Source organism: Hyperolius riggenbachi, chromosome 7, assembly GCF_040937935.1.
Source record: "Hyperolius riggenbachi isolate aHypRig1 chromosome 7, aHypRig1.pri, whole genome shotgun sequence".
Taxonomy (NCBI): Eukaryota; Metazoa; Chordata; class Amphibia; order Anura; family Hyperoliidae; genus Hyperolius; species Hyperolius riggenbachi.
In genome coordinates, this window is record NC_090652.1 from 220,193,920 (window position 1) to 220,219,365 (window position 25,446).

A 25,446-nucleotide genomic window follows, 5' to 3' on the forward strand; every position below is an offset into this window, starting at 1 on the left:
ATCTCGGATCCGCTTTAAGTACTGGTAAAATTGCCATGAATCAACCCATGTCACATTAGTTCAGGAACCTTTTAAAGATATATCCTGGACCCTTGATTTGGAGACCTTAAGGCTAAAGAATGATTCTTGTTTTTAAAGAGAAACTCCGACCAAGAATTGAACTTTATCCCAATCAGTAGCTGATACCCCCTTTTAGATGAGAAATCTATTCCTTTTCACAAACAGACCATCAGGGGGTGCTGTATGGCTGATATTGTGGTGAAACCCCTCCCACAAATAAATTCTGAGTACATACTCTTGGCAGTTTCCTGTCTGTGAACCCTGTTGCATTGTGGGAAACAGCTGTTTACAGCTGTTTCCAACTGCCAAAACAGCAAGCAGCAGCTACATCACTTGCCAGCAGTAAAAGTGTCACCACGTGATAAATGTCAGAATATAAATCAGGGATTTAAAATATTTTACAATGGGCAAACACTGACTAAATCATTTATACATAATTATTGTAAAAATGAAGCACTTTTTTATTACATTATTTTCACTGGAGTTCCTCTTTGAGGGTGACAGTACTCAGCTAATGTTCCTTTGATGGTGTAGTGCTATTTTGATCATACAAAAAGTCATGCTAATAATTGTAACAGTACTAAACAAATAATGACAACTCTGATCAATATATAATTCAGAAGGTGAATTCTGGAGACTGAAATCCCCCTGCGCTGCCACAGCCGTTTTTAACATTATGGTGTGTTGTGGTGGCCAAGTTAGGTGCAGCCTGATGAGATCAGGCGCCTAGATGACCTGATCCACACCTACAGGCCAGCTACGCTGTCACCTGCTGTCTGTCTCTGGGGTCTGCTTGTGCTCTGAAGTGTGGGCTGAGGGAAGGGGAAGTGTCCCATGCCCCGGATCGTTTCAGATCCTAGTAGCACCCCAGTCTTCCGAGTTCATTGATGAGCACTATGGTACATTTTACCCATTTAGGTCACAGAAGAGTGTAAAGCTTTGAAACAGCTGGATATTCTTCCACTTTTTGGCATTACAGACTGAATCTCTCTGATGATAGCAGCCTATAGCAATGGCAAAGTGTGCTACAGGAAGTGTGCCAAGAATAGGCTTTAATAAAATATTTCTGATACACTCCTTAAAGGAGAGAGTTACCTGTGCATGATTTTTCTTCACCGTTCTGTGCCCATAGCGTTCCAAATGTGATGGCAAGCAGCAAACACAGCACATGGGGCCGGGCCATGACTGCTCTCTGGGGAAACACAAAACAATGCAGAAGGGAGAAAACATTAGATAGATACACTGATGCTGGAAATACAGCAATACATAAGCCACATTCACTGCAGTAACAAACACTCAACCAGTATATATTATTGATTGTGTGTGTATATTGGCATACAGAAGCATTGTGCTTCTCTCAGTTTACAATAGAATCTTCTGAACAATGAATAAGGGAGAACGAAGTTACAGGGGCACTTACTAAGGGCTCTGTACAAGGAAGCGTTAGAAAGAGGTTATTATAAGGGAAAGCACTGCAACAGCGGCATTACAAAGAAAAGCACTATTGGTGGCAAACTACCAGTATTGTAATCAGTGGCGTAACTACAATTCATAGGACACCCAGTGAAACTTTGATGGGGGCCCCAAAAGTTCACACCCCTTCCCTTGTCTCCCCTCGGAGCCCTTCACGGCCTGGGGGCACGTCTTGCAAGGGTCATAAAACATGTGGCCATCATGATCCTCACACCCATAACAAGTGTATCCACAAAACACCTGATCTGAAGGATAGTCCTCTGTATCGGAGAAAGGGAAGGTTAGAAGTTGGGGCCCCCACAGCTCTGGGGCCCCCTGTAGCCACAAAAACACCTGATCAGAGGTATAGTCCACTGTATCGGAGGAAGGGAAGGTTAGTCGTTGTAGCCCCCCACAGATCTCGGCCCCCCGTACAATCGCAGGAGCTGCTCCTTTCTAGTTACACCCCTGACTGTAATTGAGGAACACCAGAATAATACCTTTGGGCATTATAATGGATGGATAAGGGGGACATAAAGAGTAGGCATAAAGGGGACTAAATCATAGTCATCATGGAGACTCCATTGGAGTGCCACAGTGTATGAGACCCCCCCCCCCCCTTTCATTGGGGTTTGGGATGCTGGGATCCTAGCAACTCAGCATGGCCATGAAGTAGGGAGTATTGGATTACATGAGGGAGACACATAAAAAGCAAAGTAAAGCCAAAAAGCTTTGAGATGGGAGGGATGTAATGTTCCATTGTTCCATTGCTCAAGTATATGCCATAAAAATGTAAAGTAACAAAATGTGTTACCTTGGCCAAAGCTGCCGTCATTCAGGATCTGGCATGTCAAAGTGCTAAATCACACATCCCCAACTAAAACATATTTTCGGCTAGTGAGCAATGAGCATAATCTGACTTACCTGTGCATTTTTGCTCATCACTGCAGTAAACATGATAAATAATATGGCAACAATATCAGTCATCACAACAAATAACCATGAAAAAGCATCAGGTGTAAAAATCAGTGCTTGAGTTACCTTAGAGCATACATGTCAAACTCCGGCCCGCGGGCCAGATTTGGCCCTCGGAGCCATTCAATTTGGCCCTCAAATGGTTTCCCTACTTTGCATTATGTTTGGCCGACTCTAGACCACCAGGAAAGCTATATTTTAGGCAAAGCCCTAGAATAGCAGGGAAGCCATACGGGGAGGTAGGGGGAATGCACTAAACACTAAGGAACTGTATAGGGGAGAATGGGGGCCTCTAGACACCAGGGAACTGTACAGGGGTTGGAGAGGGGCCATTAGACACCTGGGAACTTTATAAGGTAGGAAGGTGGCCAGTAGACATCGAGGTTGGCCCTCGACTGGGTCCCAGTGTACAAAATCGGCCCACTTTGTATTTGAGTTTGACACCCCTGCCTTAGAGCATATTTCCTATAATTTATTGAAATTACCAGTGCCTCCTGGTCTGAAGAATAAAACTATTTATGTGCACATTACCCAATGAGATTTTACCCTCCACTATTCCATGCTACAGAGCAATATACAAGAGCACAATCTATGGTTGTGGCAAGAACAGCACTCCCTTCAGAAACCTTCTATTGTGGAATCACTAGTGTGGTATGAGGCCTACATAGGTAGGAATCTCACTAAAAATCGTTGATTAGTGGATTATTAGTATGTTGGAGATAAGGCCTATGAATTACTTAGATGACTACTGATTGCTTCAATTTGGTGCTGCCAAGCACACATGCAATGCGATGTGACATCACAAACATTAAATGGCTGATAAAGTGCTGACACTCCATTTTGGCCAGCGACCATCATCATCTGTGATTGGCGGGCTGCTAGACAGGAGTGGTAGATCATGCGCATTTAGCTCAGCCAAGTTACAAGTATTGACCTATGGAGAAAGTAGGGCAATATGCGGCCCAGCCAATAGCTTGTTGCTCAGATAAAGTCAGGCCTGCACTTGCAACAAACTGACCACCAAAAACTATTCTGTTGGTTGGATGTTTCCTCACACCTTAAGTGTAGGGATGGCTCTGCTTAGGAGAACTCACGGAGAAGCATGTGATCAGTTTGATCAGATGATAGATTTGTAAGGCTCTGATTTGCTGGTCCTGATCATGTGTTAAACCAGGAAGTCATCACAGCAAATCAGGACCTTACAAATCTATCAGCTGACCAAACTGATCACATGCTTCTCCATGAGTTCTCCTAAGCCGTGCCATCCCTACTTAAGTGTATGACCACCATGCTTGTTAGATTACTATTACAGAATAGGCTTATAATGAGAACCTGTAGGCCCCAAAGTTGACTTGACTTTATGGTATGAAGATGGACAACCATGCTCCCTCATTGAGCCATACACTTTGCATCAACATAGAAGTTGAAGGATAGTCTGATGGGATAGGTAATGGCCATGCAACTGGGTCCCATTCAAGTTTTCATCTAGCCTTAGAGGCCTCCTTAGTTTAGTAGGTCACAGATTTGAAAAAAAAGATATGATGAGCTGATTCCCTTCTGAAAGGAACCATGTGAAACCTAATGTTGGAAATATGGCTAGTAACCGTAAGATAAATATTTGTTCATCAGTAGCTGTCATTGTAGATCTTTACATGGCTTAGCAATAAAACTTGACATGGATTCTAAAGCTTCCCCACTTCAGAAAATGTTTTATCGTGTTTGTATGTATGCCATGGTGTTTGGACAATCTATTTACATTAAAACTACAGTAGTTAAGATGGCAGCATCCACGCAAGTGCACAAACACTACAGTGTGCCGCGAAGTCAGCCAATGAGAGGCTTTATATATCTCCAAAGGTACACTCCTACTAAATAAAATGCCATTAAAGCTGTCATGCTTGAAAAACATGCCAGGTGTGTCAGCTGGGTGAGTCTTGCTGTGCCTACCTGATTCCTGTCTTAATTTATTTCAGTGGTGTTCTGAATCCGGTTTGTAAAACAAACAAGTATGTGCCTTTTGTAAAGGGAAGTAGACATACATTACTGTTTTAAATGGAAGGTGGTGTCTTAGGAGACTAGGCCATATAATATGCATAGAACAGGAAAAGAAGCATAAAGCTAAACTCCTAAAGTTCCCTAGCAATACAGTAAGTGAAACCATGATCACATTAAAGGACTAACAGGAAGTCTAGAGAGGCCATGGGGGAGGGACTTCCTCTTCACTTCTGGTTATTATCACCTGACACTCTTAACAACAGTAGTAATTTGCATGATATTCTCCTTGGTATAACTCTGCAATAAAAAAATATTTCTGTAATGATATACTCTTGTCATGTTTTATACCATGCTATGCTAAATTTTTACTGCACAGGTTTACTCCAGAGCCATTTGAAAACAAATTTGTAGGCAGTTATTCTACCAATCAGTAATTATAATTTGGCCATGAGTTTCCTGTTTTTCGGCAGGACTTGCCCCACCCCCTTACACTCATGCCACAAAGCAATGTGGCTAACTGAAATGCCCATGCATTTGTCAGGTGAGTGTCTGGTGCCTATGTGAATCATGAACAGGATGAGGATCACAATTGTATTTTGTAGAACTACAGCATGAGTACTGGAATAATTTAGCAATAGCATTATCACCCATGGATATGACAGAATACACTGACTTATAATGTACAGAGAATTAAGGTGTGGGAGAATATAGCTGCCTCCACAAATGTAGAGAATAAAGGAAATCAGTACAGGGCACTACATCTCACAAATATTGTTCTCTAAAAGAAATTATCAATACTTTTCCTTTCATGTCTTGTCTCTAGTGATGTCACTTCCTGCAAGTTAGCAACGTCACATTATTTATAGCCACAACACTCAACACAGCTTCCTTGCAGCCACTCAGTATGTGAGAGCCCACTTATTCTCACTCCCCATAAGGCACAAATCCCACACCCCATTCCTTAAGTGACTGACGGAGGGGGATACAACAGAGCGGGATACAACAAACAAAACGCCCCTCCCTTTAGATTGTCAGCCTTTGGCAGGGCCCTCCCTCCTTGTGTATAATTCTTGATTATGCATCCTGTCCACAGAATAAGGTAAACTAGAATTACTGCGACTACTTTTCCAATGCGTAAGCTAGCATTGTGTATATTACTGCATATTACCTGTATTGTGTATCTGTTACCCCTATTATCATTGACTGTGACCTTATTTGTTCAGTGCTGTACAATTTGTTGGTGCTATATAAATCCAATAAATAATAATAATAGGGACACAATGTGTCTTCACCTGCCCCCAGGCCCCACCAAAACCCTAGTCATAACAAGTTAGGGTACCTGCTGTAATAGGTAATGTCAGTCTTTCAGTCTTCAGATTCACATTAAAGTGAACCTGTCTGTACAGAAATGAGACTTGCTTACTTTTATTTGGACTGTCAAGCTTAACCTGCAACTTCCATACTTAGTGAGTGACTATTCTAACCAATCACACTGGTCAGTACTTCTGACATCACACAGACAGCAGAAAGGCTTTTTCCTGGGTAGTAAGTCATTAAATAAAAGCCACTGGACTAAGATCAAAGCCATGAACAAACAAGTAATAAGGGAGCTGGGCATAAAATCAGCAATTTTGTGACATTTGGAGAATAGGTGTATGTTTGCCTAAGCAATAAAAAAAAAAAAAAAAAAAAAAAAAAAAATGACCACAATTGCAATGCTTTCTCCATGTCATATTTTAAAAGCTTATGGTTGTTTATCATATAATTTCTATTAAGGAACAGGTGTCATTAGTACCCAACATAAACCTATGCTCAGGAGAATTTGATGGCTGCCATCACTGGCATTCTGATTGGCTGACAGGCTGGGGTGTGGACACCATGGATTCGATCTTACCTGGACTGAGTATACAGATTGTTTTTCTTTTCACCATAACCCTAACTTTATTATCTGCATGCCTGCTGTGGATCAGTGGCACAGAAACTGTTTAAGTTAAAGACAACCAAACAGCATGCATTTTCAGGAGGTCAGATATGACAACTTTCATGTAATTTTCACTATAAATTTCCTTCAAATCAATCCCCTGTCCAATAGAAGTTTAGCTAAATCTTACAAGTACACTATCAGAACCTTTTATGATATGGAATGCATAGTCTTATCTAGTCTGATATATATTTTTGAGTGTAGGATAGTGTATCCCCGACACTGTACAACACTTGACCAAATTACAGCAGTTACCAGTCTGTATGGAAAATAAGCACACCCAAATGACATGTTCTGAAAACAGGAGATGAACAAATTCAACTTGTAATATAAATAGAAATTACAGTAACAACTGTCAAAATTAGGTTTAGCTTAACCCTATGTGGATTCTTGCATTTTGAATATTATTTTATGTACCACAAAGCAATGCTGATCATTTTATTATTCCCTGAAAATGGAATCGCAAATAAGCACAGCAATGGCATTTTCTGGGGGTTGGCAATATGCTTATACACCAAGAATAAAAGAAAATACATACAAATGCAACAATAAGCTGCTGATCCACAGAATGGTGCACTTTTTTCTTTCTTTTTTCTAGCAGGGGATTAGAAACATACAACTGCTATATAGGGTGCATGGAGACACTTACCCAGATGGTAACAGCAACACTCTCTTCTATATTGTCAGTTGTTGTCTAGACCTGTGCATCCTCTGTGGGGAGAGAGAAGACGCTTCTTAGTACAGGACCTGCTTCCTCAGAGAGAAACGTTTGCTCCCTACACCCTAGTTCTCTGAAAACTTTTTTCCAAGTTTGGGCCGTCCCCTTCCAGACCTCATCAGTTATTATAACTAGGCTCAGTGGCCACAGGGTGGCGCTGTGGATCCACTATAAGGAGTTCAGGTATTCCAGCCTAGCCTCATGCGAAGGGAATGTCTGATTCTCTAACCTTTCTCTAGATTAGTACTTTTAGCTCCTCAAATGATTATGATGAGTCACTTATTTCCTGTGAACAACCAAGGAGCTTATGTACTCCAGCTGTTGTGGGACTACAAATCACAGCACAAGCTGGCAGTACACTGAAAGCTGTCATTTTCTTGGATATAGCCTCGCTCTTTTCTATCCTGATAACTACTTGTCAGTAATGGACTTGAGATAACTTTCTACAGCTTTTTGTAGCAGGTTTTATGTTAGGTTGAGTCCCATTTTTGTAATTTAATAAAATATAGGTAGAGACTTTATGTTAGCCATAAGTGGTGACCTTTGATGAGGACTTTTATGTTCAAAGTAAATCCATAATGGTCTGTGATCACCGATGGGTAGCAATGAAGTTTTGTAGGAGTGATGCTGAAGGATTAGGGAATTGGAGAGCGCAGTCGGGCGCACATGCTTAACGCTATGTATATATTTTCAATAACTGTTGCCTGTAGGGATCTGCCTAATTCATAGGACAACACGTCCTTGCAAAAGAGCATGCAGATGCATCTAGCCGCTCTGTTTGTATGGAGAGGGGAGGAGGGATGACAGCATGGGACACAACAGAGCGGAGGCAGGGCTTCAGCGTGCGGCAGTATTTACCTATCCGCACTCCTGCGCAGCGCAGTACAAGCTTCCTCTCAGCGGAAATAGCCGAGGCAAACCGGGTTGCCAAGCCACCTACGCAGTAGAGCAGACCCGATCGAGCTCGCTATTTCCGCTGGAGCCCAAGTACTGCCGCGCACTGAAGCCCATGTCTGCACTTGTCGGCAGATATTCGGGGGCTGACAGCGCTGGATCCCTGAGGATGAAGAGGACGGGAAAAGCCTCATTAGGATCTAGAGACTTCCCCCTCTCGAGGTAAGTATTCCATAGGGGCCTTATAGTGTCTCTTTAAGTGACCCAAGGTGACACCAATCCAAATGCTAGATTTTTAGCTGAGATGGCCCCAAACAGCCACCTCGAACAAGTTAAATCTTGCATAAATGAATCTAATGGTGCCCATACATAGTACAATTTTTTTGATTAGATAATTTCGTTCAATTAGTCCGTTAGATCGAATAAAAAGATTTTTCCAACATATCCGATCAGAATTTTACTGAAAAACAGGATAATCATCACTGGCATACCAATAGGCCCTGCAGCCCCTGCGCCTGCGGGGGCCCGCCCCCCCCCTGGGGCCGTTTTGTGGGGGCTGGAGCGGTGGCAGCATGAGGGGAAAGCCTTGGCCACAGTCGGCGGGGAGAGGGGAAGTCCCCCCCCCTCCCTCACCTCGGGGCTCTCCCCTCTGTGCTCACCTCCAGCTAATGTTATAGTGTGGGCAGCGGCCGGCAGATACATACCTTCCTTGCGTTCCACCGCATAATCTTCACTCTGGCGTCTGACGTCACTTCCGGAAGTGACGTCAGACGCTAGAGCGAGGAGTATGCGGTGGAACGTACAGAAGGTATGTATCTGCCCGCCGCTGCCTGCTGCCCACACTATACCTTTAGCTGGAGGGGAGCGCAGAGGGGAGAGCCCCGAGGTGACGGAGAGGGGGGGAACTTCCCCTCTCCCCGCCGACTGTGGCCAAGGCTTTCCCCTCATGCTGCCACCCCTCTAGCCCCCACAAAATGGCCCAGAGCGGGCCCCAGGGAGAGGGGGGGCCCGCTCTGCAATTTTGCAGGGGGGGCCCGTTGAGGCCTAGTTACGCCCCTGATAATCATTCTTTTTTTTTATTATAAAAAAAAAAAAAAAAATTCTTTTAAACTTTAATTTCATTCAATCGTTTTGGTTGAATAAACAGGAAAATCAAACGTTTTTATTGTACCGTGTATGAGCACCATTAACCTTCCTGGCGGTAACCCCGAACGTCGGGGTAAGCCGCGCAGGAGGTTTTCTCAGGCCCTGCTGGGCCGATTTGCGTAATTTTTTTTTGCTGAACGCAGCTAGCACTTTGCTAGCTGCGTCAGCACACCGATCGCCGCCGCCCCGCGCCGATTCGCCGCTATCCGCGTCACCGCAGAGCCCCCCCCCCCCTAGACCCCTGCGCTGCCTGGCCTATCAGCGCCAGGCAGCTCTAAGGGGTGGATCGGGACTCACTTAGACCTCACGCGTCCATGACGTCGGTGACGTCATCACACCCCGACACCAAGGCGACGGGGGAAGCCCTCCAGGAAATCCCGTTCTTTGAACGGGATTTCCTGATCGCCTATCGCCGAAGGCGATCGGAGGGGCTGGGGGGATGCCGCTGAGCAGCGGCTATCATGTAGCGAGCCCTAGGCTCGCTACATGATTTAAAAAAAAGAAAATAAAAAAAACGGCAGCGCTGCCCCCTGGCGGTTTTTAATAGACCGCCAGGAGGGTTAAGGAGAACCCGAGCCTAAGTTCAGATTCAGAAACACATGTAGGATTAGGACTCAGAAGCACAGATGGGCAAAAAGAGCCTTTGGGACATATGCAATTCACTTTTTCTCCTGAGTTTTCTCCTAGGTGATATTTTCACAATCTTTATATATAATAGACTAAGTGCCTCAACCTTCAAACAAGAAGAAGAAGTACTTTGCATGAGAAAATTTATGCGTGCTCAAACACCAAGTTTAAGGCCACTTTTCCACGGACTGTTGAGCTGTGTGCTCAGCAAGCAGTTACCAGGCAGCAGCAAGCAGTTACCAGGCAGCAGCGAGCAGTTACCAGGCAGCAGCGAGCAGTTACCAGGCAGCAGCGAGCAGTTACCAGGCAGCAGCGAGCAGTTACCAGGCAGCAGCAAGCAGTTACCAGGCAGCAGTGAGCAGTTGTGAGAGTTTGAGAGGCATTTCACTGCCTATCAACAGTCCATGGAAAAGAGGCCTTACCCTAGCAAGTCTGACTTTGCAAATCTGGCCTAATTGGCTATTCATGAAGCAATGCTTATGCAAATGCATGCACAAACCAATACCGCAAAGCGGTCACCCTGCTACATGCTACATTAGCGCTATTCAGGAGCGCCACGGGGAGGATTCCCAAAGCCCCCTTTTTATACATCCGGGGGGACCACAGGGTCCCAGGCTCTCTCACTACCTGGAAACCACAGCGGCACCCCGGAGGGGGAGGCTGGGTGGCGCAGCCGCCCCCCCCCCCCCCCAAGTGTGGCCAGCGCCGGGGAGAGCCGTCTGCACCCACCTCCCAATATTAAAAACAGGCACTTACCTTAACGTCCATTGCGCTCTGCTACATGCGCATTAACTTGGGGGCACCACATGAGAAAGGAGTGAAGCATGGGTCACTCCGAGCTATAGAGCTCAGGGCTGGCTCACATACAACACTCCTGAGGGGGGGGGGGGGGAGGACAGGCGCAGACAACTCACTCCAGGGTTCACACCACCGGAGCAAGCCATCCACCTCCTGCCTCCAAAGGATACAAACTGCACAAAATGCTTTCCATGAGAAAATTAATGCGCATGTAGCAGAACCCAATGGAAGTTAAGATAAGTGGCTGTTTTTAATATTAGGAGGTGGGTGCGGACGGCTCTCCCCAGCACTGGCCACGCTTGGGGGGGGGGCTGCGCCACCCAGCCTCCCACTCCGGGGTGCCGCTGTGGTTCCCAGGCAGTGAGAGAGCACTTTGCGGTATTGGTTTTTTGACCCTGCATAGTTTGGCATGCGAAAGCAAATGCATATTTGCATGAGCATTGTCTCATGAATAGCCAATTAGGCCAGATTTGGAAAGCCAGACTTGCTAGGGTTAAACTTGGTGTTTGAGCACGCATGGATAGTGCTAATGTAGCATGAACTAATTCCCGCAGGGCGATCACTTTGCGGTATTGTGTTTTGGACCCTGCATAGTTTGGCATGCGAAAGCAAATGCATATTTGCATGAGCAGGGCCTCAACCTTCAAACAAGAAGAAGAAGAAGTAGTGCCCTGCTTCCAGGGCGTGCCTCAACCTTCAAGCCAGAAGAAGAAGTACTTTGCATGAGAAGATTTATGCGTGCTCAAACACCAAGTTTAAGGCCTCTTTTCCACGGACTGTTGAGCTGTGTGCTCAGCGAGCAGTTACCAGGCAGCAGCAAGCAGTTACCAGGCAGCAGCGAGCAGTTACCAGATTTGGAAAGCCAGACTTGCTAGGGTTAAACTTGGTGTTTGAGCACGCATAATTTTTCTCATGGAAAGCATTTTTTGCAGTTGTATCCTTTTGGAGGCAGGTGGTGGATGGCTTGCTCCGGTGGTGTGAGCCCTGACGTGAGTTGTCTGCGCCTGTCCTTCCCCCCCCCCCCCGGAGTGTTGTATGTGAGCCAGCCCTGAGCTCTAAAGCTCGAGGTGACCCATGCTTCACTCCTTTCTCATGTGGTGCCCCCAAGTTAATGTGCATGTTGCTTGCAGGACGCAATGGACGTTAAGGTAAGTGCCTGTTTTTAATATTGGGAGGTGGGTGCGGATGGCTCTCCCCGGCGCTGACCACATTTGGGGGGGGGGGGCTGCGCCACCCAGCCTCCCTCTCTGGGGTGCCGCTGTGGTTCCCAGGCAGTGAGAGAGTCTGGGACCCCGCGGTCCCCCCCCGGTTGTATGGGGGCATTGGGAAGCCTCCCCGTGGTGCTCCTGGATAGTGCTAATGTAGCATGAACTAATTCCCGCAGGGCGATCGCTTTGCGGTATTGTTTTTTGGACCCTGCATAGTTTGGCATGCAAAAGCAAATGCATATTTGCATGAGCATTGCCTCATGAATAGCCAATTAGGCCGGATTTGCAAAGCCAGACTTGCTGGGGTTAAACTTGGTGTTTGAGCACGCATATATTTTCTCATGGAAAGCCTACTTCTTCTTGCTTCAAGGTTGAGGCATGTACTCTATTAGATAGATGCGGCGTATGCTACGACGCGGGTTGGCTAGTTTGTCATAAAATGCATTTTAAGCCACCAGCAAACAAGAAGATTCTCAAAATATATTTGATAGTACTTTTTCACCAACTTTTGAGTACTTTTTCAATTGTAAAATGCTGAAAATTTAGTTTAAAGGGAAGATCAAAATTCTCTCCTAGGAGATAACTCAGGTGAAAAAGTTAATTGCATATGGGCCATTGTCTCAACTGCCTTGAGCAATGAGAAACCAGTGGCTAGCAGAGCTATGATCGGACATGTTGGCAGGGACGGATCTAGACCAAGTTGCCCCAAGTTGCGCCTGGGGCAAGGTCAGGTTTTGGCGCCTAAACTGCCATTCCCCATCCACATTTTGCCGCCTTTTTAAGAATTCAACAAACTGCGCCTGGGGCAAGAGACCCGCTTGCTCCCCCCTAGATCCGTCCCTGCATGTTGGAAAGATTTTTCCAACATGTCCGATCAGAATTTTATTGAAAAACAGGATAATCATCACTCGCGTACCAATAGGCCCTGCAGCACCTACGCCTACCACATGGCACTGCTGAGCAGAGGTGAGGATTGGGAGGTATAGATGTGTGTAAATATAAATATGTCATTGTTCATTGACATTTGCGCACCTAAGGGTGGATAACTCCAAAGCATGTTTGTATTTAACCACTTCTAAATATAAATTGCTTTTTTAATTAGCCATTGGAGTATCTCCTTCATTTATATTGCTAACTACATGTGATCACTTTCTTATGCATGAAGCATATAGAATCCATGCAAAATCATTATTTTCACTAGTAAGCAGATGTGTAGAGAGTCTGTGGTTATTTTACATCTGTGTGATCCTTGGTATGAGTCACCACCGTGCATCATCATGTCATCTCCACTGGAAACTCTGATATATATTTATTTAGGAGCCTAAGTTGTTTATTATCCACTGCTGGTGTGAGCACTCCTCCTTGTGCATATCCACTATGCTGTGCCCACTACCTCACCACTTAGCTGGCACAGATACTCCATTGGGAATGTATAGATTCTCAATATCTATCTAACTTGTAGACACAATGAGTACCATGGGCTTCCCTGAGCAGAATATGGAGGCTACCATATCTATTCCCTTTTAAAGAGGCACTAAAGTGAAAAAAAAAATTACGATATTATGAATTGGTTGTTTAGTGTGGATAATTACTAGAGCATTAGAAGCAAAGACATTCTCATATTTTTATTTTCAGTTCTATAGTGTTTTTTTATAACATTGCATCATTGTAATGAATAGCGGAGATGCCGCCGCACGGTCTGGCGGCGGGGCGGCTGTCTCCGCGTTCAGACCGGTTGTTTCCGCACAGCAGCATGTGTCTGGTTTGCCTGGGCCTTCTAGTGCACACAGATGGAGAGCTACGCGCGCGCGCTAGAAGACAGGACCTTTATGCCAGCAGGAGAGGTATCAGCTGATCAGGACGATCAGCTGATCCCAGCGGAACTCCTGATTGGCTGAGAGGCTGGGGGCGGCGCTGAGGAGCGCTGTAGTATATATAGATCTTGCTTGTCAGTTGCTGGTTGTCTGCCATTGCGAATACTTACGTGTGAGCACTCAGACCTCAGTCAGATCCTACAGTGTGTTAGAACCAGGTGGACCTGGGAATTCACACTTAGCCAGATTACGCTCTTGTTATTTACTGTGTTATACTTTAGACCAGTTCCAGGGTGTTGAGACCAAGGACCTCACACCCAAGCTTAGGATTACTGTGTCATTGCTGTGTTATACTTTAGACCAGTTCCGGGGTGTTGAGACCAAGGACCTCACACCCAAGCTTAGGATTACTGTGTCATTGCTGTGTTATACTTTATACCAGTTGCAGGGTGTTGAGACCAAGGACCTCACACCCAAGCATAGGATACTGTGTTATTCTTCAGACTAGTTCCCGGGTGTCGAGACCAAGTACCTCACTGTGATGATTTGCTCAGCTGCCTGTGCAGGCAGGCAGCTTTTTGACCATTGTGTAGGTTTGCATGCTGCAGGACTCTGGAAAGAAGAGCTTCTGTCAGTTTTGCAGCTTGTGCTTGCTGAGGAATTTGCATACGTTGTCATGCAAATTGCCTGGCCACATTCATTGGAGGCGTGTACTATAAGTACTATGTGTTTCCCACAATGCTTGGCTGGTCATAAGGAGTCTTCCTGTGAAACACGCTGGAGAGTGTCAGCCATGCTCTTTGTTTGAAGATCAGCTTAGAGTAATTCCTGGAAACTGTGCTAGGCAGATTCCCTAATGCAGTTAGGATTGTTTATCTGTTTGTTTGTTCTGTTGCTGTTGTCCTGTCCCAGCGGTGGTCGACAGAAAATGGTTCTGATCTCTGTTCTTGGAGTATAGCTAGTGCAGCGGTTGCTACCAGCTATCTCTTCTGTTCTGTCTCCTTGGATCGCGCTAGCCACTTTTCGCTAGCGCTGTGGATCCTTCTGTTCTGTCTCCTGGGATCGTGCTAGCCACTTTTCGCTAGCGCTGTGGATCCTTCTGTTCTGTCTCCTGGGATCACGCTAGCCACTTTTTGCTAGCGCTGTGGATCCTTCTGTTCTGTCTCCTGGGATCGCGCTAGCCACTTTTCGCTAGCGCTGTGGATCCTTCTGTTCTGTCTCCTGGGATCGCGCTAGCCACTTTTCGCTAGTGCTGTGGATCCTTCTGTTCTGCTACTCTGTACCTGGATCGCGCTAGCCACTTTCGCTAGTGCTGTGGATCCTATCTCTCGCTTGTCCCTGTTTTCGTGTGTCTGTCTTGTCTGCTACGAACGCTTGCTGGAGGCTCGGTGAGGTAAGCATTAAGCAATCGTTCGCGTCCTCTGTTTCATGTTTGTCTGTCGATAGTTAGTTAGGCGTGCTTGTCTCTATTGTGCTTATCACGTGGAGACCGCGCATAACCGCGTGCACTGTTGCGAATGAGTGCGGTGTTCGCGGTTAGCTAGCGTTTGTTATTTTCCGCATCTCCTCATTGTATGATTTGCTGTGCCTTTGCTAACCTCGTATTCTGTTCTGATCTGCCTTGTGTCACGTCTGGCGATCACACCTCTCGCGATCGCGTTCCTGTTTCATATCTGCTGTTGTGTGTGCACTGTCGCGGGGTGGCGACTAGGTTGGCGCACACACATACAACCTGTCCCTTTGCTCGTCTCATTCGCAATCGCCTCTCTTGCGATTGCGTTCTGCGCTTCGTACAATTCCTGTCTGGCATTTGTGGAAGTACAGAGGATTGGTTCCTCTGCACTCCCCAGCGCCATCTGCCGACAGGAATTTTCCCTCTACGGGTGCGTAGCACCTTTTGCTGGGTGCCTGCAAATATACGCTTGTGGAGGATTTCCGCTGTGTCAGCGCACGCGTTGTGCGCTGATCACGGAGAAAGTTCCACAATCGTTACACTCACACCTCAGACTAGGATTGTGCTTGATATCTGTTATGACCTGTTGCTCTGTCGACCTCTCTCTTGCTTTCTGATTCGGTACCTCTGCCTATCTGCCTACCAGTTGCCAACCTTGCCTGTACCCGGTTACTGAATCAGCCTTCTGTCTTTGTACCTTATCTGCTCGTGTGTTGCCGACCTGGCCTGCCCGACCCTTCTGGCTGTCACTCATCCCTCGAGTGTTCAGTCTGTCTGTACTACCCGTGACACTATTCCACCAAGTGTCAGTTAGCTGCAAGGACCTCCTGCTCCTCAGAGAGTCCTTCCTGCAGTGCAGCCAGTGGCCTCTATCCCATAGGAGTCCCCTGGCTGCAGTACAGTCTGATTCCCAGTTTACCAGGGAATCACTGGCTGCCAGATTATCTCTATCCCCTTCTCTTAAGGAGATAGTCCCTGCACAGCCGAGGGCCACCTGCTCCTCAGGTGGTCTCTGGCCAAAGTTATCTGTGTCTCCCGCCTCGGGAGATAGCCTACAGTTGCACCAAACACTTACACTTTATTAGGTGTCCAGAGGTTAGTCATACTTTTATTATTGGTGATTCTGCAGATCATCCATAATCAGGTATACATCTGTATTGCTGATGATTCTGCAGGTCATCAATAATCAGATTCTCTCTGTGTGGTGACACCAATCGTTACAGAACGGCAGACCCAAAAAACAACATGGACGCACTCAACAGCCATCTTGATGGACTAACCACCTCGGTGGAGAATTTCATCAGGGTGTTGGATGGCCAACAGACCCAGATTACCGCTTTGTCTGGGTCCATACAAGTCCTTCAAACGGCTGTGAATGCAGTGCGATCTTCTCCAGTTACAGACTTGCGTATGTCTGTACCCGAAAGGTTTTCTGGCAATAGATCTGACTTTCAGAACTCTAGAAATCGAGTATTGTTTTATTTTGAGTTGAGACCCAATTTATCGGTATCTGAGTAACAGAGAATTACTTTTATTAAGACCCTTTTGTCAGGGCACTCACAAACATGGGCAAATAGCCTCCAGGCAGGGCATGAGGCTTTGTCATCAGTTGAGGAATTTTTTAAGGCTATGGCCATAATTTATGATGATCCGGACATTGCTTCCACCGCTGAGTGGAAGCTTAAGACTTTACGTCAGGGTAAAGATCCGGTAGAAGTTTATGCAGCTGAGTTCAGGAAGTGGGCTGTGTCAGCTAGGTGGGGGTCATTCGCATTGTTAGACTGTTTCCTATCAGGTTTATCAGACGCAGTTTCTGATTTGATGTTGGGACACCCTGAACCAAAATCTATTGATGAGGCAATCTCTTTAGCAGTACGGGTTGATCGCCGTTTGTGCTATCAAAAACAAACCCGGGGTAAGAATACTGTAAGATATGTCTGCTATGCCTCTCCTCCACCCGTGTCACCTACGCCAGAGCCAATGCAAATTGGACATTTAAGATTGACACGGGTGGAAAAGAATCGCAGGAAAACAGAACAACTCTGTTTGTACTGTGCAGAGGAGGGTCATAAGGTACAGAATTGTCCTAAAAAGTCAGGAAACGCTGCCGCCTAGGTGTAGTCAGAGGTAATACCCTAGGCGCGCAGTTATTACCTCTAAACAATAATCGTCTGCTCCTTCCCTGCTCTGTCACGTGGGAGGGTCAGACTGTTCCCACTGAAGCTTTTCTAGACTCTGGTTCAGCGGCTAACCTTATAGACTACGAGTTTGCAAAGAATTTGGGGATTTCCTTACTCCCGTTAGACCAACAGCTCTTGGTCACTGCGGTAGATGACTCTCCTCTGCAAAGTAGACAACCCCTTTCTCGGACCCCTGAGTTGATATTCAGTGTTGGGGTGCTACACAAAGAGAGTCTACAGTTTCTGGTCCTGCGTATGGCAACCTCCACCATTATTCTTGGCATGCCATGGTTACAACTTCACTCCCCTCAGATTGACTGGGCTTCAGGTCAGCTAACGAGCTGGTTTACCCATTGTCATCATCACTGTTTAGCGAAAGTAACCGTAGGAAACACCAAGATTCAGGTTAAAGGTGTGCCAACTCAGTACGCAGAGTTTGCTGACGTATTCTGTCCCGAATCAGCAGATAAACTTCCCCCTCACCGTACCTTCGACTGTCCCATCGATTTAAGATCTGGTTGTATGCTTCCTAGGGGTCACCTCTATAATCTATCTGGGCCTGAGAAACTGGCAATGCAGGAATACATCAAAGAGAACTTGGCCAAGGGTTTAATCCGTCCCTCTCGTTCACCAGCAGGGGCAGGATTATTTTTCGTAAAAAAAAAGAAAGATGGAGGCCTTCATCCCTGCATTGATTATCAAGGCTTGAACAAGATTACAGTGAAAAATCGTTATCCATTACCCTTGATTGATGATTTATTCACTCAGGTTACCAACGCCAAGATTTTCTCTAAACTAGATTTAAGAGGCGCATACAACCTAGTTCGAATTAGAGATGGTGACGAATGGAAGACGGCCTTCAACACACCCGACGGGCACTACGAGTATCTGGTGATGCCCTTCGGGTTGTGTAATGCCCCGGCCGTCTTCCAGGAGTTGATTAATGAGGTATTCAGGGAGGTGTTAGGGAAGTTCGTCTTAGTACATCTTAGTACATCTGGACGACATACTGATCTTCTCTTCCAATCTGTTGGAACATCTTTGCTTTACGCTAAATTGGAAAAATGTCTCTTCGATGTAACCTCTGTTGCCTTCTTGGGGTACATTATCTCTACGTCTGGCCTCTCCATGGATCCTGGAAAAGTCTCTGCTGTTTTGGAGTGGCCTCAGCCTGTGGTTTTGAAGGCACTCTAAAGATTTTTGGGCTTTGCCAACTACTACAGGAGATTTATAAAGGGGTACTCCTCAGTGGTCTCGCCTCTCACCAGTCTCACCAAGAAGGGTGCTGATACTTACCACTGGTCAGCAGAGGCACATTCTGCTTTCTCTACACTGAAAAAACTGTTCTGTTCTGCACCCATTTTAAGACATGTGGATGTCACCTTCCCCTTCATCGTGGAGGTTGATGCCTCAGAGGTAGGGGTGGGGGCTGTATTGTCCCAGCGCTCAGGTTTGCAGGGCAAACTCCACCCATGCGCCTACTTGTCTCGTAGGTTTTCACCCGCAGAGAAAAACTATGATATTTGCAACCGGGAGCTTTTAGCTATTAAATTAGCTTTTGAAGAGTGGCGACATTGGCTAGAAGGTGCAGAGCATACTATCACAGTTTATACAGATCATAAAAACCTGGAGTACATAGAGGGCGCCAAGAGACTTAGCCCTCATCAGGCCCGGTGGTCTTTGTTCTTTTCAAGATTCAGATTTGTTATAAAGTATACCCCTGGCAGTAAAAACATCAAGGCCGACGCCTTGTCCAGGTGTTTCGAGCCCGAGACAGTACAGCCCTCAGCCCCTGAGACCATTCTACCCCAGAGGGTAGTCCTGGCAGCTACCGAGACCTGTAAGGATTGGACAGTCACCCTGAGTCCCTACCAACAGGATGTTCCAGAGGGGAAGCCCGAGGGGGTGATGTTTGTACCACTACCTTTTCGTCTGCAACTCTTACATCTGTTTCATTCCCATAAGAATGCAGGTCATCCCGGGGCCACCAGAACTCAGGATTTACTGTCCAGATGTGCTTGGTGGCCTACATTAGCAACAGATTGTAAGGAGTTTGTGAGGGAATGTGCAGTGTGTGCTAGGAGTAAACCTTCTCGCCAGGCACCTGTGGGTACTTTACAATCCTTACCAGTGCCAAGTGAACCATGGACTCATCTGTCCATGGATTTTGTAGGAGAACTCCCCAGGTCTGAGGGCAAGACAGTCATTTGGGTGGTAGCAGACAGATTCAGTAAGATGGCTCATTTTGTTCCATTAAAAGGACTCCCCTCGGCCCAGGAGTTGGCTGATCTCTTCATCCAGCACGTTTTCCGGCTGCATGGCATTCCGGAAAATGTAGTGTCAGATCGGGGAGTCTAATTTGTATCAAAGTTTTGGAAAGCTTTTTGCCATCAGCTGGATATGGACCTTGCATTCTCATCAGGCTACCACTAGTGTTGGGCGAACACCTAGATGTTCGGGTTCGCGAACGTTCGCTGAACATCGCCGCGATGTTCGGGTGTTCGCGCCGAACTCCGAACATAATGGAAGTCAATGGGGACCCGAACTTTCGTGCTTTGTAAAGCTTCCTTACATGCTACATACCCCAAATTTGCAGGGTATGTGCACCTTGGGAGTGGGTACAAGAGGAAAAAAAATATTTGAAAAAGAGCTTATAGTTTTTGAGAAAATTGATTGTAAAGTTTCAAAGGAAAAACTATCTTTTAAATGTGGAAAATGTCATGTTTCTTTGCACAGGTAACATGCTTTTTGTCGCCATGCAGTCATAAATGTAATACAGAGAAGAGGTTCCAGGAAAAGGGACCGGTAACGCTAACCCAGCACAAGCAGCAGAACACGTGATGGAACAGGAGGAGGCGCAGGAGGAGAAGGCCACGCTTTTTGAGACACAACATCCCAGGCCTTGCATGAGGACAAATAGCGTGCGGATATAGCAATGCTTTTTGCCGCCATGCAGTCATAAATGTAATAAAGATGAGAGGTTCAATAAACAGGGACCGGAAACGCTAACCCAGGCCAGCAGCAGCAGCAGCACACGTGATGGAACAGGAGGAGGCGCAGGAGGAGAAGGCCACGCTTTTTGAGACACAACAACCCAAGGCCTTGCATGAGGACAAGAAGCGTGCGGATAGCATGCATTTTGCCGCCATGCAGTCATAAATGTAATACAGATGAGAGGTTCAATAAACAGGGACCGGAAACGCTAACCCAGGCCAGCAGCAGCAGCAGCACACGTGATGGAACAGGAGGAGGCGCAGGAGGAGAAGGCCACGCTTTTTGAGACACAACAACCCAGGCCTTGCATGAGGACAAGAAGCGTGCGGATAGCATGCATTTTGCCGCCATGCAGTCATAAATGTAATAAAGATAAGAGGTTCCATAAACAGGGACCGGCAACGCTAACCCAGCAGCAGCACACGTGATGGAACAGGAGGAGGCGCAGGAGGAGAAGGCCACGCTTTTTGAGACACAACATCCCAGGCCTTGCATGAGGACAAATAGCGTGCGGATATAGCCATGCTTTTTGCCGCCATGCAGTCATAAATGTAATACAGATGAGAGGTTCAATAAACAGGGACCGGAAACGCTAACCCAGGCCAGCAGCAGCACACGTGATGGAACAGGAGGAGGCGCAGTAGGAGAAGGCCACGCTTTCAGACACAACAACCCAGGCCTTGCATGAGGACAAGAAGCGTGCGGATAGCATGCATTTTGCCGCCATGCAGTCATAAATGTAATAAAGATATGAGGTTCCATAAACAGGGACCGGCAACGCTAACCCAGCAGCAGCACACGTGATGGAACAGGAGGAGGCGCAGGAGGAGAAGGCCACGCTTTCAGACACAACAACCCAGGCCTTGCATGAGGACAAGAAGCGTGCGGATAGCATGTACTACTAGTACTACTGTTCCCAGCAGACATAGAGTGGCAGTAAACACAATGCTATATAGTGTGGCTGAGCGAGGTACACAGAGTGGCAGTAAACACAATGCTATATAGTGTGGCTGAGCGAGCAGTGTACTACTGTTCCCAGCAGACACAGAGTGGCAGTAAACACAATGCTATATAGTGTGGCTGAGCGAGGTACACAGAGTGGCAGTAAACACAATGCTATATAGTGTGGCTGAGCGAGCAGTGTACTACTGTTCCCAGCAGACACAGAGTGGCAGTAAACACAATGCTATATAGTGTGGCTGAGCGAGGTACACAGAGTGGCAGTAAACACAATGCTATATAGTGTGGCTGAGCGAGCAGTGTTCTACTGTTCCCAGCAGACACAGAGTGGCAGTAAACACAATGCTATATAGTGTGGCTGAGCGAGGTACACAGAGTGGCAGTAAACACAATGCTATATAGTGTGGCTGAGCGAGCAGTGTACTGCTGTTCCCAGCAGACACAGAGTGGCAGTAAACACAATGCTATATAGTGTGGCTGAGCGAGGTACACAGAGTGGCAGTAAACACAATGCTATATAGTGTGGCTGAGCGAGCAGTGTACTACTGTTCCCAGCAGACACAGAGTGGCAGTAAACACAATGCTATATAGTGTGGCTGAGCGAGGTACACAGAGTGGCAGTAAACACAATGCTATATAGTGTGGCTGAGCGAGCAGTGTACTACTGTTCCCAGCAGCGACACACAATGACTGGGGGGACCCTGGCTAGCGTGGCTGGAGCGCGAACTACTATGCCTGCCTACCCAAAGCTAAACCCACAGACAAATGGCGGAGATATGACGTGGTTCGGGTACTTATTTACCCGAACCACGTGACAGTTCGGCCAATCAGAGCGCGTTCGGGTCCGAACCACGTGACCCGTTCGGCCAATCACAGCGCGCCATGCGCTCTTAGTTCGGCCATGTGTGTGTTATGTCGCACATACTCAGTCCGATTGGGTAACATTTTTGCCATTTGCGGAATTTGCGCACAACAACCTGAAAAGTTTCTCTTCAGGATTTTCCCCATTTCAGGTAGTGTTGGGAAGATCACCCAAGTTTGCCCCGTTACCTGTGGCATCTACACCATTCCCAGCCTTGGAGGATTGGCAGAGAGCTTTGAGGGAGATTTGGGGAATGGTTAAGAGGAACTTGGGGAAAGCTTTCCAGACCCAGAAAAAAACAGGCAGACAAAAGGCGGTCTGTAGAATGGAAGTTTTCTCCGGGAGACATGGTATGGGTTTCCACTCGGCATTTGGCCTTGAAGCAAATGTCACCCAAACTGGGTCCTAGATTCATAGGACCACTCCCAGTGACCAGAAAGATTAATAATGTCACTTATGCGATTGATCTCCCAGCCAGCATGAGAGGTGTGAGATCATTCCATGTGTCTCTGTTGAAGCCGGCAGTGCACGTGGATTCCTCTCTCCCCCCCCCCCCCCCCCCCCTGTGATGGTTGATGACCAACCTGAATATGAGATTGAAAAGATTCTGGACTCTCGCTTAGTGCAAAATTCTGTGCAGTATCTGGTCCACTGGAAAGGATATGGTGTGGAGGAAAGAACTTGGGTGCCAGATTGTCGCATGCATGCGGAAGAATTAAAGAAAGAATTTCATGACTCACATCCTGGGAAGCCGGGTGGGAAGTGTCCGGAGTCCACTTGGACTTGGGGGGGTACTGTAATGAATAGCGGAGATGCCGCCGCGCGGTGTGGCGGCGGGGCGGCTGTCTCCGCGTTCAGACCGGAGGTTTCCGCACAGCAGCATGTGTCTGGTTTGCCTGGGCCTTCTAGTGCACACAGATGGAGAGCTACGCGCGCGTGCGCTAGAAGACAGGACCTTTATGCCAGCAGGAGAGGTATCAGCTGATCAGGACGATCAGCTGATCCCAGCGGTACTCCTGATTGGCTGAGTGGCTGGGGGCGGCGCTGAGGAGCGCTGTAGTATATATAGATCTTGCTTGTCAGTTGCTGGTTGTCTGCCGTTGCGAATACTTACGTGTGAGCACTCAGACCTCAGTCAGATCCTACAGTGTGTTAGAACCAGGTGGACCTGGGAATTCACACTTAGCCAGATTACGCTCTTGTTATTTACTGTGTTATACTTTAGACCAGTTCCAGGGTGTTGAGACCAAGGACCTCACACCCAAGCTTAGGATTACTGTGTCATTGCTGTGTTATACTCTAGACCAGTTCCAGGGTGTTGATACCAAGGACCTCACACCCAAGCTTAGGATTACTGTGTCATTGCTGTGTTATACTTTAGACCAGTTCCGGGGTGTTGAGACCAAGGACCTCACACCCAAGCTTAGGATTACTGTGTCATTGCTGTGTTATACTTTAGACCAGTTGCAGGGTGTTGAGACCAAGGACCTCACACCCAAGCATAGGATACTGTGTTATTCTTCAGACTGGTTCCCGGGTGTCGAGACCAAGGACCTCACACCTCAGACTAGGATTGTGCTTGATATCTGTTATGACCTGTTGCTCTGTAGACTTCTCTCTTGTTTTATGATTCGGTACCTCTGCCTATCTGCCTACCAGTTGCCAACCTTGCCTGTACCCGGTTACCGAATCAGCCTTCTGTCTCTGTACCTTATCTGCTCGTGTGTTGCCGACCTGGCCTGCCCGACCCTTCTGGCTGTCACTCATCCCTCGAGTGTTCAGTCTGTCTGTACTACCCGTGACACTATTCCACCAAGTGTCAGTTAGCTGCAAGGACCTCCTGCTCCTCAGAGAGTCCTTCCTGCAGTGCAGCCAGTGGCCTCTATCTCATAGGAGTCCCCTGGCTGCAGTACAGTCTGATTCCCAGTTTACCAGGGAATCACTGGCTGCCAGATTATCTCTATCCCCTTCTCTTAAGGAGATAGTCCCTGCACAGCCGAGGGCCACTTGCTCCTCAGGTGGTCTCTGGCCAAAGTTATCTGTGTCTCCCGCCTCGGGAGATAGCCTACAGTTGCACCAAACACTTACACTTTATTAGGTGTCCAGAGGTTAGTCATACTTGTATTATTGGTGATTCTGCAGATCATCCATAATCAGGTATACATCTGTATTGCTGGTGATTCTGCAGATCATCAATAATCAGATTCTCTCTGTGTGCTGACACCAATCGTTACAATCATGCACTAATATTTGCAGTTTACACACTACCCAGCATTCTAAATGATTTGCAGAGCAGGCCAGCGAACTTTTGACCTGTCCTCTGGCAGAGAAAAAGAAAATACAGTGACTGACAGTTGAGATGATAAGCTTTAGAAGACAGAGCTCTCTGCAACTTTGAAAGTCGTGGAGCTCAATGGCTGTTTTGCATAGATAACAACTGGAGTTTCTTAACTCTTCATGTACTGGAAACATTATTAGACTTATGTCTCTCCTCAAATGTTTTATTTCTTATGCCCCGTTCACATCACAAATGCTGATTGCCATGCGTGCGGAACGCAACGCATGCGAACGCACGCCATCCGCATTTGTGTGCGATGCGTGGCTGATCCCATCACTGAAAAGTGAGTGGGACAGCCACGCGTTTTTACAAAAAATGCGTGCAGCATGCGTTCCCGGACCGCACAGGTTCGGAACGCATGCAGTGTGAGCATCAGACAGTGCACTCTATGCACTGTCTGATGTCGTGCGTGTCTGCCTCCTGCACGCGTTTCCAAAACGCGGCTGGAAACGCGTGCAGTGTGAACTGGGCCTTAGCTGTACTACACATACAAATCATTATATCATATTTTTTTTTTTTCGCTTCAGTGTCTCTTTAAACAAAGCTAATTCTCTTCTTTTGGCTTCAATATGTTTAAATTATACACCTGAAACAAGTACTGTATACCAAAAATCTCGCAAACTTGCCAGTGATGATTTCACCCAGCCCTATAGCTAACTTGGTACCACATCCTGCTGTTATGGCTACTTTAAGAACTGTATATTTTGAACAGCATCCAACTGCAGTAGGTCATATTCCTGCTTCTGGCCGCTCATCTGCCCAGAACTGTCTTTTGGAATAACAAAAAGACTAATCTAAACATGAAAATCCACTGTTTTTCTAAGTACTGCAGCAGGCTGGCTTGTAAAATCCAAGGTTTACAGTTCTGTCTAATTTGGACAGTGGTGTCAGAGCATCTGATTTGCATACTGTTCTCAGTCGTTGAAGAGCAGAGTGCTATCATAACAGCCAAACAAATAGCATGTTCAAAAAGGAAGTCAGCAATATTTTT

General features: G+C 46.7%; 1 protein-coding gene across 2 annotated transcripts in view; it reads right to left on the minus strand.

Annotated features, from left to right (window-relative positions):
- The window catches only part of COL6A2 (collagen type VI alpha 2 chain), a 90,460-nt gene that overhangs the window by 53,056 nt on the left and 11,958 nt on the right, over positions 1 to 25,446 (minus strand). The window contains exons 2-3 of one of the 2 annotated variants that reach the window (XM_068245253.1): positions 7,113 to 7,174; positions 1,156 to 1,252 (exon numbers count right to left, since the gene is read on the minus strand). In XM_068245253.1, coding sequence (XP_068101354.1) covers positions 1,156 to 1,243 — 88 coding nt within the window. In that variant the 5' untranslated portion in view covers positions 1,244 to 1,252; positions 7,113 to 7,174. Of the gene's footprint in view, positions 1 to 1,155; positions 1,253 to 7,112; positions 7,268 to 25,446 lie in introns of those variants that run through there. The other variant, XM_068245254.1, reaches the window with a different exon arrangement.